At 34.6% G+C, this 17,072-nt stretch overlaps 1 protein-coding gene across 1 annotated transcript; it reads left to right on the plus strand.

The window, feature by feature from the left end:
• Positions 1–11,692: 11,692 nt before the first annotated feature.
• Positions 11,693–14,008, plus strand: LOC111699717 (uncharacterized protein PB18E9.04c). The gene has a single exon (XM_023470448.1). The coding sequence runs from the start codon at positions 11,693–11,695 to the stop codon at positions 14,006–14,008; it is 2,316 nt and encodes a 771-aa protein (XP_023326216.1).
• Positions 14,009–17,072: the final 3,064 nt, after the last annotated feature.

Here is a 17,072-nt window from a genome sequence, read left to right on the forward strand (position 1 = left end):
TTTTTGTGCAGTTTTTTTATTCAGAGAATCTTGTTTTGTAATTATTTTTGGGAAAATGAGGTATAATAAGAAGGAAATAAGAAATAAACATTATTGGGAGAAAAAAAATGTAAGAGAATTTTTGCTAAATAATACTGATCTGAATCCTAGATTTTCTCTGAAAAAAAAATCATTTACTGAATTTTTAACAAATGAAAAAATGTCGAAAAAAAATTGATGTTTATGCTGAAACTTGAAACAGAAGTTTTTAATACTCTCGTCAGTTGACATTTGTTTTATAGAGCAAAAATTTTATTTAGCAGGTTTTTGTAATTTTTTTTTGCTCCTTGGATCCGGACCCGTGGAAGCCAAAATGTTGTGTACACAACGGATCCAGATCCTAAGCACTGAAATATGTACCCCCTTAATTTTCATGAATCTCGCATTCCAAATTTTGTCAGTTTTTAAAGGTTGCATTAAAAAAATATCACAAAATTTCTCTCAAAGCTTAATTATAAAAGATAGCAAAGTATAAATTGCATAAAGGTTGTATATATTATATATGGTGTAAAGTATATGTTTTATGGAAACTATATAATCTATTATGTCATCACTAACAAAACCAAATTTATACACTGTGATTTAGTTTTTTTAATTTGTCTTTGTATATTCTGTATTTTGTTAATATTTGTCGAAATTTAACGCTTTAACATTGGTTGAAATAATAAATTTATTTTTCAAAATGCTAATTCGAAAAATTAGTTCTTTCCGTGTTTGCAAGTCTCATATTTTTAACCATGGTCGGCGTTTATATCAATACAATGAAGACGACTTTTCTATTTAAGTTCAGATTTCTAATAATAAGCTTTTTTCAAATTACAAGTTTACAAGTAAACAAAGAGAAGATTATATTTTACAGCTCAGCTTCTCTTAGTTTCCGTGTTTGTGTTCTATCCATGCTGTTTTAATTGCTTTGTGGAAATCAAAATTAAAATCTTAAGTCGTCTTCTCTGCATTGATATATACGACGATAAATCTCATTTTAAAATCTAGAATAATTTTAACAAAGAAAATTTAAAAAATCGGTTTCGACGGAGGATGTTTAAAGTTTGGGTAACGAATTTAACAGTGTGTTACACAAAACATGATATCCTTAAATATCATTTATTTACCCAAATTCAACGAATAAACCTCTAAAAAATACCTTTTATCGAAGAAATTGAAATATGAAAAGAATGAATCTGTAATTTTGAACGCAAAGAAAAAGATGACTACATGTTTGAAATACTAGGACTTCAGGCATTCACATATCTTAAAGACTACGGCATTCTCTACTTTTAAAAAGTTCTCATGTAAAGTGGAACACACTTGACAAACTTTATTTACTTATTCGGAAGGAAATGTTTTCCTAGAATCACTAAACCTCGTCTGTCTGTCCAAATTTATATCACGAAACCTCTTCATAATTTACTTGTACTTTATCCTTATATTTATAGACTAACTTCTATGTTGGAGTAAAGGGAAATACAAATGATGGAAACATAAGAGTTGCAAACCCCAACGACATTTTAAAAAGATCAATAATGAAATCTCAATTGCTTGAAACGAATGACAAAACCATGTTAAAAAAATCTGAAAGATATAGTTGCCATTAATTAAAAAAATGAACGACATACAGGGTGTCCCACCAAACATGACAGTTGGTGAATATTTTAAAATGTCTTCTTCCCTAATTTTTTAAGTTGTTTGATACCAAAGAGAATAATAATAAACATTATATTGGCAGTTTTATTATAGTAAAATCGATCACAGATTAAGATATATTGGAGTAAAAGATTTTTCTACCGAATTACACTGCAAAAAGTCTTTAAAATCCTATCCAGTATTTGGAAAACGACATTCTAAACTATTCATCAACTGTCATATTTCGTGGGACACCCTGTAGGTCCCACTGCAATAGTGCAACAGAATGAGTAAATTCCTAAATACTAAACACCAAATGACGTGTACTCAACGGTACAAGAGAGAAATACTAATATATGATCATGGAATCTGGAGGACAATATCTCAATGTACTATACTACAGGGTGTCCCACGAAACAAGACAATAGCAAGACGATTTTGAAGGTCGTCTCAGACCTTTGAAATAATTTGCGGAATGTTTTCGTAAACTTTTTTAGGAGTAAAATTCTAGAATTAATAATCACAAAATACCCCTTGTCTTGGCATTTCCAAATTGTGGTCTGCCTTTTTTGTGCTTTCAATATTACCTTCAGATTTCGACAACTTTGGTTTTATTTATAAAAGTTAAATCTGAACGAAATTCTTAATATCTCCGGTAATATTGACAGCACAAAAAAAGCAGAGCACATTTTGGAAACGGCAGGACTAGACGAATTTTGTGGATATTGTTTCAGGAATCATATATGTGAAAGAAGGTTGAAGACTGAATGTCACAAATAACTTCAAAGTTAAAAGGCGACTTTCAATGCGTCTTGCTTTTAAGTCCTATGTTTCGTGGGACACTCTGTACCTAAAGAACATCCATGGCATTTGGTACCCATTAAATGAATAATTGAAGTTTTATTGATGAATAATGTTTTTTTTTTGCAGTAATTTAATTTATTCTTGTAAATGTTCACAAATTATATGATTGTTGAAACATCGATGTATGGTAGTGTATACTTGCAAGTTCATATGGAGTTTTGAAATTAATAATTAATTTACATTTAAAATTCTTATTCCTTGAAGGTACTTAGCTCTACTTTTCCTTTAATAAAGGTATAGCATGAGCTTCCTAAATGTACAATTTCCAAACAACAGTTTCCAAAATGTCTAAGCTGCAGTGCTTGGCCCCCCGAGTGTATCGTAGTTTTAGTCTAAACCTATCCTTCTAAGCTGTAAAACATCTGTCCTGTCAACCAAATTGTCATCTAATAGAAAAAGTCATAATTGGGAAAAGATCACACTTGGGAGATTGCCCCTTGGAAAAGTACTTGAAGCCTCTTTTTTTGCCTTGGTAATATATCCTTTGTATAAATCTTCATGTAAGTACATCAACCTTTATCTCCAGCACCCTCTAGACTGAGATTTTAGACCTGCAAACACTGAGGCACGTGTTCATATTCAAACACGTGTTTTCGACAGATTTTCTCTTTATATTTAATTCTGTAAAGATTGGCGGAGAGGGGAGAAATCAATAGTCCGGTATTATCCCTGCCGAGATACATATATTCTAGGGATATTTAAATAATATACAGCTAATAGACGGAACACAGGGATATAATACAATATTCTTTACAACTAACCAATTAGGAGACAAGCTGTATAAATAACCGATTAGGATTCAAGCTACATAACAAACCGATTAGGATTCAAGCTATATATATGACCGCTTAGGATTCAAGCTATATATATAACCGATTAGGATTCAAGATATAACGAACCGATTAGGATTCAAGCTATATAATTAACCAATTTGGATTTAAGCTATATAAAAAAAACCGATAAGGATTCAATCCATATAAAAAAACGATTAGAAATCAATCTACATAAATAACTAATTAGGATTCAAGCTATATAAATAACCGGTTAGAACTCAATCTATATAAATAACCGATAGGATTCAAGTTATATATATAACCGATTAGGATTCAAGCTATATATATAACCGATTAGGATTCAAGTTATATAAATAACCGATTAGAATTCAAGTTATGTAACTAACCGATTAGGATTCAAGTTATATAAATAACCGATTAGGATTCAAGTTATATAAATAACCAATTAGGATTCAAGTTATATAAATAACCGATTAGGATTCAAGTTATATAAATAACCGATTAGGATTCAAGATATGTAACTAACCGATTAGGATTCAAGTTATATAAATAACCGATTAGGATTCAAGTTATATAAATAACCGATTAGGATTCAAGTTATATAATTAACCGATTAGGATTTATGCTACATAAAAACCCGATGATGATTTATGTTATTTAAATAATCGATTAGGATACAAGCAGTATAACTAACCAATTAGGATTTATGCTACATAAAAACCCGATGATGATTTATGTTATATAAATAATCGATTAGGTTTCAAGCTATATAACTAGCAGACTACTAACCATATAAATAACTACTAAGGATCCAAGTTATATGAATAAGCGCTAAGGATTCAAGCTATAACTTTCTGCTTGGGATTCTAGCGGGCTGAGATATTTGAATGAAACATTTAGCACTTTTTAAAGAAGAGAATACTCTAGACAAACATACAAACTTAATTTGATTTTAATCCAATGAGGATTCATTAGCTCCTCCGGTAAAATTTAGTTTTAGGATTGAGCTAAATCTAGTTTCAGGATCAAGATAAATTTAGTTTCAGGATTAAGCTAAATTTAGGTTCAGGATTAAGCTAAATTTAGGTTCAGGATCAAGATAAATTTAGTTTCAGGATTAAGCTAAATTCAGTTTCAGGATTAAGCTAAATTTAGTTTCAGGATCAAGATAAATTTAGTTTCAGGATTAAGCTAAATTTAGGTTCAGGATTAAGCTAAATTTAGGTTCAGGATTATTCTAAATTTAGGTTCAGGATTAAGCTAAATTTCGTTTCAGGATCAAGCTAAATTTAGTTTTAGGATTAAGCTAAATTTAGTTTTAGGATTAAGCTAAATTAAGTTTTAGGATTAAGCTAAATTTAGTTTTAAGATTAAGCTAAATTAAGTTTTAGGATTAAGCTAAAGTTAGTTTTAGGATTAAGTTAAATTTAGTTTTAGGATTAAGCTAACTTTAGTTTTAGAATTAAGCTAAATTAAGTTTCAGGATTAAGCTAAATTTAGTTTTAGGATTAAGCTAAATTTAATTTCAGAATTAAGCTAAATTTAGTTTCAGGATTAAGCTAAATTAAGTTTTAGGATTAAGCTAAATTTAGGTTCAGGGTTGAGCTAAATTTAGTTTCAGGGTTGAACTAAGCGTCTCTCCTAAGTCCTGAATTTGAAGAAATCTATATTTTCCTTTCATTCTTTTTAGAAATAGGACAGTTTGACATGATGCTGGGGTAGACGTGAGAATATAAAGAATATCCAGATACAAATTTATGACTCAGTGATCATCGATCCTGATCTTTAAACCCCCTCCCTTTCCCTCACTGGATCGATCAAGGGTGGAAGGATGAAAAGGTTTGCTCTGGGTCTTTAAATATACTGGGAGGGACGGAGGGGAGGGAGGGATATGTAAATTATATTAACTTGTTTTTGGTTAAAATTTCACCCTAAATGTAGAAATTTGACTGTAGGACCTCTTACAAAATAAAAAATAATTTTCCCATGGGCTTTCCACAATGGAATTCTTTTCACATCTCTTGAAATATATATTCCTTAACCCTTAAAAACGGGATGGAAGGGGGGGATACAAAAAACATAAAATATTCGAAAATTAACTGGACTTTCAATATACATGGCATATATGGCACACTCATACTTCGACTGTTAGGCCTTCTTTTACACTTTTCCCAAAAAAAACTGCTGGTCTCTCATAACAGATAAACATTATTTTCTAGTTATATAATGCCTATAAATACATATATGCTGGACAAATCAAATGTTAATTACCCGTCCCCTCTGAAACCAAATGTTACGAAGTCCATATGTTTCTCATCTGAAATAATCTATTTTTCTCTGCATGGGTCACAACCCCTGTCATTTTTCTACAACCCTTTTCTACACTAGCTCCCTATACACTTCTCTCTTTTAACTCCACTTTTTATACCTTTCCCTTTACACTTCTCTCTTTTAACTCCACTTTTTATACCCTTCCATTTACACTTCTCTATTTGCACTCCTCCCTTTACGAGTTTATCTTTACAATAGCTCCATTTACTTTTACTTCACTTCCATATACTTCTCCTTTTCCACTTCTCCCTTTACATATGTTCCTTTATACTTCTAATCTACACTTCTCCCTGTATACTTCCCTTACACTTCTCTCCGTACAGTAACTTCTCCCATTACACTTTTTACTGTAAGCTTCTCTCTTTACACTCCTTCCTTTATACTACTTCCTTAACACTTCTCCTTTCACACTTCTGTATTTTCACTTCTCAGTTCTCACTCTATACATCTCCCTTTACACTTCTCCCTCTACACTTCTCACTTTACACATTTCCCTTTACACTTCTCCTTTAACATATCTCCCTTTACACTTCTCCCTCTACACTTCTCACTTTACACTTTTCCCTTTACACTTATCCTTTAACATATCTCCCTTTACACTTTTCCCTTTACACTTCTCCCTGTACATTTCTCACTTTACACTTTTCCCTTTACAGTTTGCCTTTAACATATCTCCCTTTACACTTTTCCCTTTACATTTCTCCCTTTACACTTCTCACTTTATATTTTCCCGTTATACATCTCCCTTTACATTTATCCCTTTACATTTTTCCCTTTACATTTCTCCCTTTACACTTCTCCCTTTACACTTTTCCCTTTACACTTCTCCCTAAACACTTCTCACTTTACACTTCTCCATTTATACTTCTCCCTCTATACTTCTCCCTTTACACTGCTCCATTTACATATCTCCCGAAACACTTCTTACTTTACACTTCTCCGTTTACACTTCTCCGTTTACACTTCTCCCGTTACGCTTCTCCTTTTATACTTCTCCCTTTACATTGCTCCATTTACATATCTCCCTAAACACTTCTCACTTTACACTTCTCACTTTACACTTCTCACCTTCCCACTTTACACTTCTCACTTTAACACTTTTCACTTCATATGTTCTCCCTTTACACTTATCTCTTTAAACTTTTTCTTTGGTACGCACTTTATTGTACTTCCAAACCGTCAATTTAACTACCCGTCACTGTATTGATGTTGACCTGTATATTTGCTCCAAATACTACCATCCATTCCGTCCTTCAACCTTCTATTAACTCTTCGCTGTAAATTCCATCCTTTTTACCAACACCCCTGAACCAGTTTTATTCCAACCCCCTGAAGTGCAAATAATCTGTGCAAATTCCTAGTATTGGCGCATACATCTTCGAAAGTCCATTCCTTCCCGGGAAGGAATTTAATTTTTAAGCAGCGTTTATCTTTGAAATATTTGGTTTAGCTCTGGTTCAAATTTGTGAATTTTATCTTGTATCAAACTACAGGGTAAAACTTTTTATTTATTGTATGTAAAAGCAAATATAGTTAGACCTAATCAAGGAGATATTGAGCAGTCCAAAAACGTCACAGCAAAGTGTACGGAAACCCTATCGCCCCCTCCTTCAATTCAATATCTCCTTGGACCTAATAATAGTTTGCAAATTCATTTTCATCTATAGTTAATAGTCCATAAATATCTATATACAAAATTTTATCTTTCTCTCAATTTTCTGTCTAACTATATCTCGTGCCTGTCTAAATATATGTCTATCTATGTCTCATGGTGTAAGGTATTCAATATCTCTACTCTACAGAGTTACGTATAAATCAGATATATCGGAGAAATAAGCGTCTCGTCAGTCTTTTCAATCCACATACGTATGTGTGAGAATGTTTGGTGCTGAGGGATCAAGAAAGGAAATGTTTTTATTATATAAGGGTGGTGTGATAAGGACAAAGCGAGGATTAATATGAAAGCATCATCAAGATTTCAAATTTATCCCTAATTATTATTCTAAGAGGAACTCGGAACTATTAATCATTTACTCTGTCTAATCATTTGTTTAGTTGAATAGAAGAAAATATAAATTAAAACCTAATACGCTAGACACGCGATCTTAATAAATCCAACAAAACTTGCGACTTGCGCCGTAGAAACAGTTTACATCTAAATAATAAATGAGTTCAAGTAAAATGCAGGTGTTGAACAAGTTGAAACCGTCTTAAGGTCATGTAGTGTCTGTAAATGATGGAAGGTTACGATTTAATCTGATGGTGTTTAAGTTTTAGTGCTTTAATTATCTACCATGTTTTGATAAATATTGCTATCAATATGTAATTATGTTTAAAAAATATGAGATGAAATATCATACTTATATAGCGTCCTGTAGGTTAGAATTCAGGATAATATTGTATAAAGAAGTTTAGGATTCAGGATAATATTGTATAAAGAAGGTTAGGATTCTCCAGGTTCAGGTGATACAATGAGTGCACTCATGAATATTTAAGAAGATATGACACAGTACCCTCCCATTCCTACCCCTCCCTCCTCCCCATCTTACTTCTACATTACATTGCAATATTACAGACCCTTCTTCTACATTACATTGTAATATTACAGACCCTTCTTCTACATTCCATTGTAATATTAGAGCCTAATTTTTCATTACATTGTAATATTACAGAGCCTTCTTTTACATTACATTGCAATATTACAGAGTCTACTTTTACATTACATTGCAATATTACAGACCCTTCTTCTATATTACATTGTAATATAACAGACCCTTCTTCTACATTACATTGCAATATTAGAGCCTACTATTTCATTACATTGTAATATTACAGAGCCTTCTTTTACATTACATTGCAATTTTCAGATCAAAAACAGAGGCAAATTGTGAAAATCACTTGATTTTGTCTCAGAAAGCTTCCAAATTCATGGATTTTATTCTACAAAAGAACTACACTCTTCCTAACAAAACTATATTTATTCCTTCTTTCTTCCCTGCTTCCCTTACCCCCCCCCCCGTCCTCCTAGAGTTCCAACTATTTTCTTGATCCAAAAACCTGCATGGTTGATTTGGTTTAAAGATGAATAAAATCTAGACCCTACCGGCACTGCACACACATGAATTTCTTAAAGTTTATTTTCCTTTAAGTTTCCGACACATTCTAGCAGTATAATCCTAGATTCCAGCAGTGTAATCCCTTCCTAGATTCCAGCAGTACAATCCTCTCCTAGATTCCAGCAGTATAATCCTCTCCTAGATTCCTGAAGTATAATCCCTTCCTAGATTCCAGTGGAACAGATAAATATAAGAGAGTAGGATGGGATGAGCTGGATGGATAAATATAGGAGAGTAGAACGGGATGAGCTGGATGGAAAAATTTAGGAGAGTAGGATGGGATGATCTGGATGGATAAATATAGGAGAGTAGGATGGGATGAGCTGGATGGATAAATATAGGAAAGTAGGATGGGATGAGCTGGATGGATAAATATAGGAGAGTACGATGGAATGAGCTGGATGGATAAATATAGGAGAGTAGGATGGGATGAGCTGGATGGATAAATATAGGAGAGTAGGATGGGATGAGCTGGATGGATAAATATAGGAGAGTAGGATGGGATGAGCTGGATGGATAAATATAGGAGAGTAGGATGGGATGAGCTGGATGGATAAATATAGGAGAGTAGGATGGGATGAGCTGGATGGATAAATATAGGAGAGTAGGATGGGATGAGCTGGATGGATAAATATAGGAGAGTAGGATGGGATGAGCTGGATGGATAAATATAGGAGAGTAGGATGGGATGAGCTGGATGGATAAATATAGGAGAGTAGGATGGGATGAGCTGGATGGATAAATATAGGAGAGTAGGATGGGATGAGCTGGATGGATAAATATAGGAGAGTAGGATGGGATGAGCTGGATGGATAAATATAGGAGAGTAGGATGGGATGAGCTGGATGGATAAATATAGGAGAGTAGGATGGGATGAGCTGGATGGATAAATATAGGAGAGTAGGATGGGATGAGCTGGATGGATAAATATAGGAGAGTAGGATGGGATGAGCTGGATGGATAAATATAGGAGAGTAGGATGGGATGAGCTGGATGGATAAATATAGGAGAGTAGGATGGGATGAGCTGGATGGATAAATATAGGAGAGTAGGATGGGATGAGCTGGATGGATAAATATAGGAGAGTAGGATGGGATGAGCTGGATGGATAAATATAGGAGAGTAGGATGGGATGAGCTGGATGGATAAATATAGNCTATCCACTCATATGAAGGGTTTAATTGTTAGCTTATGAAGGTATATACATTTTTCGTGATTAATGAGTAAGGTTTTGTTTATTGAACAGTTCTAGTTTTTTTTCGGCTGAAATCCATTAATTTGCCCCCCCCTCCCCCACCCCCATGTAGACAGGAAATTATATAGATAAGAATCAATTTTATAAAATTACGATTTTAGTTTTTTACAATTCGATAGCGGATAGGTTCTCATGCTTTCAATTTAGACTTTCGGAACTTATTGAATCTTCAACACCCTAAGGATGATGCAATGATCCGGTTTTTTTCTGATTCAGGGCAAAATTTAGTTTCTCCGAAGAACGAACATATTCTCCGGGTGCATTGTATACTCTCCCCAGTTCTAATATCATAATGGAGAGAGGGAACGTGAGGGAGAAACAATTAGATTATACAAAGTTTTGTCACATAAATAAATACAAACTTGAGACGTATTTTACATAAATAGAATGGAATCTAGGAACTATATTGGAGAAACCAGGTGCTGAAGGGATCAATATAACTTATTTGTGAAGAAATATTATATATTTCATATATTTAGAGAAATCGGTAGCAAGGAAGGGGGGAGAATATGTACATTAACATGGACGATTTTTAGTGGGGGGAGGGGGGATAGAACTTCCGAAGCAAGGATAGAGGTATGTAACTCAAGAACTTACAACTTTACAAGTAAAAAATGTTTAATGGGAGATGATCTGCCACAAAGAACAAAAATGATTAAAGACCTGTTTCATTCTGATTCTTTCTATCTTCTATCTATATAAATTTGGCTTGTTTGTCTGTCTGTTTGTTTGTATCCAATAAACGTCAAGACGGCTGAACCGATCGGGCCCAAATTTTTTGTGGGACATCACGTGACCACAGGGAAGGTTTATGAATGATAAAAAAAAAAATTTTAAAAATGTGTTTTAAAGGTTTTTAATTTGTAAAAAAATTTAAATTCTTGAAAATCCGCAAAATTTGTTTCTTCTTTGTTTTAAAATGTAAACAAAAAGAACATGTTCACAATTTAAATAGAAGATGGGCGCGAATAAACGCCTAGTTATGATAAATCTAGAAAACACAAAATACCATTTTTTAATTATTATCAATAATCATGAACAGAAAAAAATAAAAAGGGTTTTCGTGTTTCTGTTCAGACGGGGGTGGGTGAGACCGCCGCCAACAATTCACCCAGATATCCCGAGCGTCCAGTTTCAGCGTGGGTTTGAGAGTGAAGGGATGATGGAAGGAGAAGAGTAGTGTTGAACACAGCGCAGTATATATATATTAGACAATATACATATCAGAAATCCATCCAGTGAACCTAGTTCTTTCTCAACCTAGACGTAGAACCTAGAAACAGAATATATCTCTGGTTTATCCACCAGAACCTGGACTGAGTATTTAATCCTGGATTTAGGGGGAGGGTTGGGGGCCCCCTGCTCAGTCTTACTGGATCCGTCCTACAGATGTTGTGACACAGTTAAATATCCTCTTTATACTCCTGAATATGTGATTAGACAGTGTGCGGAGTAGACGAACCCGTGCAGGTGACACACAGTTCACAAGATTAACAAGTGCTACGTAAACCTCTGTTTTCATTCATAAAAACTTGTTTAAACATTGAAAAGCAGCTGATAAGTTTAGTTAGTTATCTCTCTCCTTGGATTATGAATTATTGAATTATTGAGGTGAATCGATACCTTGCTCCGGTGTGCTCCTGGTTTCGTGACAAGTGACGAGTTTGAAAATGTCACTGAATCTAATATCATCTCTTTCCTTTCTCAAGAACAAGCTCGGAGTAAAACATGAAATCAAAACCAAGAGTTCAAAGATTGATCTCTACGCTGGTATTACAGAATCCGATCTAGATTCTTCTTCTTCGGAGTCGGAAGATTCTTCTCCCGATAGTTCTCAGTGTCCTAGTCCGAGCACAGGCTATAATACTCCGGATACTAGATTGAAACCTGGTCCTACAGCAGATATTCTACAGAAATGTCTGGATATCTTGAACAGTGATATATCCGACTCTGAAACCCTGCCTCAGCCTGATATTGTGAAGGAACCCAATAAATCCTTGAAGCCGGAAACCCAAGAATCAGATGAAAAGAAGGCTGTTAGAACTCTGCCCCAATTTAGTCAGGGGCTTCTCAAGATTGCGTCTCCCCGGCGTGAGCAAGAATACTCCTCCAGTAAAACCTATAAATCAGGCTCTTGCAAGGACACAAATTTTCAACCATTAAGTGTCAATGTGACCAGTTCAGGGGCCGAGAGCAAGGGAGCTTGCTCGAATAGTGAAAGGGGGGGTTCCCCCTCCCCCGAACTAGGACGGATTTCTGAAAACAGTTCGGATAGTTTTGATTATCCCGGCCCCCCGGAGTTAGAGCTCATGGTTTCTCTAGTCACAACTTCTGTCCCTGCTACAGTGACCACTACCCAAGCCAAGCCAATATCTAGCTCTGTCCAATTTAATTCTCAAAGTTTTGCTCAAACCAAATCCATCCAATCCGTGACAGTATCCGCCAATAGTCTTATCCCACCTGAGAATGGAAACCAGGTTCAACAAATCCTTCTCCCTCCCGTTCCAGCAGGACAAGCTCAACAGATAATCATACAACCGTCCCACAACATTAACCAACAACAACAACATATCATTCAACAACAACAATCCTTCCTTGGTCCGAATTATCCTTTGGTTCAGATTGTTCAATCCGGCATTCCGCTGCAATTGATGGGCAGTCCAATCTCTTTACTCAGTGCCGGGGGGCAATTTCTAGGTACCCTAGGAGGGGTCAACAATCAGGGAACCCTGCTCAACAATCTACAGAGCTTTACAGCCCTCCTCCAGCAAAATCAACAAAACAACTCAGTTTCCAACCCGGCCCAACTAAATTTTCAACAAATCCCGAACAATGGGATGGTCCCGGTATTGCAACAGGGACAGTTTACTCAGAATCTTCAAAACAATCTTGTCTCCCAACCCAAGCTGCTCAACGCGATAACAATCAAACAAGAGCCAATTCGGAATAATATTGTGACGCCTCAACTCGTCTCATTCCCTGCTGCAAGCTCAGGAAACCTGACAAGCTATGCTCCTAGTTATCAGATTCAGGGTTCTCTCCCCTCCAGTACTCCAATTATCTTCTCATCAAACCATCAAAATCTGCTACAAAATGTCCCCATCCCACAGCTCCAGGCCTCGAGCTGCTCTCTACCACAGTTTCAAACTTCTAGCTGCTCAGTTCCGCAAGTTCAGGCCACAAACTGCTCTATATCTCAGCTCCAATCTTGTTCAAGCAGCTCCCTCAACCTTACTCCCATCTATTCCAATCCCATGTCAGCTCAATCAACCGTTACGTCCCAACCATCATTAATATCTCAAACCCCTGTGGTTACTCAACCCCCTGCGGGATCCCAAACCCCAGTTTCATCCTCCAATATCAACGTAGTTTCGACCTCTAGCTCCGGGTCCTCTCCTATGGCTCAACTGGTTCAGGATCCTGTTACAGGATTATACAATCTGATCACCTCTCCTGCTCCAGTATCCACCCCACTCCTTTATCCTTCTGCTACCTCAACCCCCTTCTCCTGCCCAACTTCAACCCCAAACCTACGATGCACTTCTACTCCCCTTCCACCAGGTACCCCTGGATTGGTTACTGGATCACCTAAACGGTCTGGAACGCCCCTCTCCAATTCTCCGAGCAAGCAACCCAAATTGTTGCTTCCCTCATTAGCGAGTAGTAAGGAGAACAGACCGGTAGTAGAGACGCCCCCTACTAAATTTATGTGCGGCGTGTGTAATAAATTCTTCGGGAACACCAAAAACTTACGAGTTCACATTTCCGAAATCCATGAAGGGAAGAGAGGTCAGTTTCCCTGTGATGTTTGCAACAAAGTATTTCCCCGAAAGCGGAATATGGAGAGACACAAGAACGCGCTGCATTTGAAGAATAACCCCGTGTGTCCTCTGTGCCAAAAAGTGGTGGTTAATATTGATGTACACGTGAAAAGATTTCATCGAGGATCTCAGGATTTCAAGAAGGAATCCGCGGCTACAGCTTAAATTTTAATTTTCGGGCATTTTTTATATTTTTTAATTTCAACCTTTTGATCTTCGTTGTTTTGTGAACATTTTGTGCCATTTTGATTTTTTATCTGTTCTTTTTGTAAATTTTTATGTTCCTTTTGTTTACTCTTAGGTTCATTAAAAGGGTTTGACAACTCGTAATTTTCAACTAATGTTTGGGGAGGATGTTTGTTCTTAGTATTATCAGTCTTTCTTCAGCTCCTCCCCAGAATCAGAGCTTCTGATTAATGTTCAAATCAAAAATTATTTCGAAACCAAAAAATGTTTTGTTTTCGATCAGTAGACGACAATGGATTTATTGTGATTATACCGATATTTTGATAAATTTAATAAAGACTAAATACATTTATAAATATTACGTTTTATTTATATATACAATTTTAATTCGGAAAGTTATGATGGAATGATTTGATTGGAATTAAATTGATTATTTTACGATCCGAGATGAATGTTGCAACTTTCTGAATTAGTATGGACGTGGCGTCAGCATGAGTCGTTTTTAACAATTTCCTCCTCATAGACAAAACAAATAGAAGTAAGTTTAGTAGCGATCAAAAGCGCTTAATTTTCGCAGTAAGCCTGTACCCTCTTTCGTTTTTCGCGAACACTCCCTTTTTAAAGGGACTGTCTTTGTAATTTTAAGTTACCCGCTATTTACAACGTTATCCTTTAAACCTAGATGCTGTCTTTTTCCTAGATTTTAAAGTTTTTAATTCTCAAAATTTTCTCCATTGTTTCTGCAGCAAGAAATCATGAGCCTCTGTTATGGAGAACCAATTTTTTAAAAGAGAAATCGTATTTTTTATTAAAACATAAATAACCCTAGAAAATTATAACGATTCATTTCAAGATTTTGAGAAAATTTATCTTTTATAAACTAACTCATTAGTTTGAAATAATAGTAAAATGATAGAAGTTCCTCAAGTTACTTTATATTTGTTATTTCTAGATTTAAAATAACACATCGAAAATGTGCAATTTCATCCCTTTCCTACGTTTTCCTTAAACCTTCCCAGTATTAAGACATTTCTAAAATGACTTGCTTTACGCATTAATGCCTTGTTGCTGTTTATATGATGTTTAGAGGGTATCTATGGGTTAAATAAAAGGTTTATTACATTGTAAAGTTTGACGCAGTATCTAGGTGTTCATAATCATATCTTAAATATAAAGGATATAGTTCAGTGTCTGGGAGTAAATAATTATTGGAGGATATGGTTCAGTATCTAGGAGTAAATAAACATTGGAGGATATGGTTCAGTATCTGGGAGTAAATACATATTGGAGGATATGGTTCAGTATCTGGGAGTAAATAATTACTGGAGGATATGGTTCAGTATCTGGGAGTAAATAAACATTGGAGGATTTGGTTCAGTATCTAGGAGTAAATACATATTGGATTATATGGTTCAGTATCAAGGAGTAAATACATATTGGAGGATATGGTTCAGTATCTAGGAGTAAATACAAATGGGGAGATATGGTTCAGTATCTAGGAGTAAATACATATTGGAGGATATGGTTCAGTATCTAGGAGTAAAAGTAAGGGTTCTAAGGGTTTCCCTGATGTATGGTTGCGTGTTTCTAATTGGTTCCAAATTGCAGTTTAAGGTTTAGATTTAATTTCCAGGTTCAGACAAGTTTTTTCTTCCTTATTTATTATTCTTCGAAGAATTTTATATTTGTAACGAACATCATAGTAAAAACTGAACCGTACAGCTCAATTTAAGTTGGTCAGTTTTAACCAGTAATTTGGAAAATTAAACTCAAAAATAAAATCCATCCTCTCCTCCTTTCTTCCCCTTTAGACATTCTTATGCTTTTATGCACTTTCTATTCTTATATCCACCTTATTTTCTTCTATCCACTTTCTATTCTATCCATTTTCTATTTATATATCCACCTTCTATTCCAATAACCACTTACTATTCTTATATCCACTTTATAGTCTTATATCCATCTTTCTATTTTTCTATCCACTTTATAGTCTTATGTCAACTTTCTATTCTTATATCCACTTTCTATTCTGATATCCACCTTCTTTTTTTATATCCACTTTCTATTCTTCTATTCAACTTCAATTCTTCTATCCACCTTCTATTCTTCTATTCACTTTCTATTCTTCTATTCACTTTCTATTCTTCTATTCACTTTCTATTCTTCTATTCACTTTCTATTCTTCTATCCACCTTCTATTCTTCTATTCAATTTCTATTCTTATATCCACTTTCTATTCTTATTCCACATTCTTATTCTTTTATCCACTTTCGGTTCTTTTAACCTCCTTTTATATCCATCTTTTTTATCATCATTTTATTTTTCAATCTTTCATCAACTTTTTTCTAATTTTAATTGTTTCTATCTTTACACTGAACTGAACTGAATTAGGAACAGTATGCAGGACAAAGGTTAAAATAAAATTGACCCTTTTGCAAAATGTGCAAATAACTCGCTCCATCGCAGAAAATATATTTGCAAGGATTTTTATGGCGCTTCTGTAGAGAAGAAAACAGGCTTCAGACCAGTCTCTGCTCCCGAGTTACTTGTCCAGAATATCTGATTTTATATAAAATATAAAATATAGAAATATCACGAAATATAGAAGAACTTGGAAATCAAATTCTTCAGATTATTAGATTGATTATTATTACTAGAGTTATGGGTACACAAAATTATCGACATTTTCATTTTATTATTATTATTATAACTATTATATTATTATTATTGTTGTTGTTGTTATTATTGTTATGGTTATTCTCCTGGTTATTTTTAAAATATTTTGCAAATATAAATATATCCATATATATATATATTGAGCTAAGTTGTAGTTTCTAAAATATTAGTCCCGTCCGGCCATAGTTCGTCTGAACGTTTTGATCCAACTTTATTGTTATATTTACAATAGGAGGAGCGCTAATTACGAGACCTGACAGATATAAAATACGGTTGGAGGGGGCTGGGGGGAGGTTGTAAAATATAAACTATATACAATTCGTTCTATGTGAGAATATAACTTGAAAAATAAAATGCAAATCTATAT

Source organism: Eurytemora carolleeae, unplaced genomic scaffold (assembly GCF_000591075.1).
Source record: "Eurytemora carolleeae unplaced genomic scaffold, Eaff_2.0 scaffold47, whole genome shotgun sequence".
Taxonomy (NCBI): Eukaryota; Metazoa; Arthropoda; class Copepoda; order Calanoida; family Temoridae; genus Eurytemora; species Eurytemora carolleeae.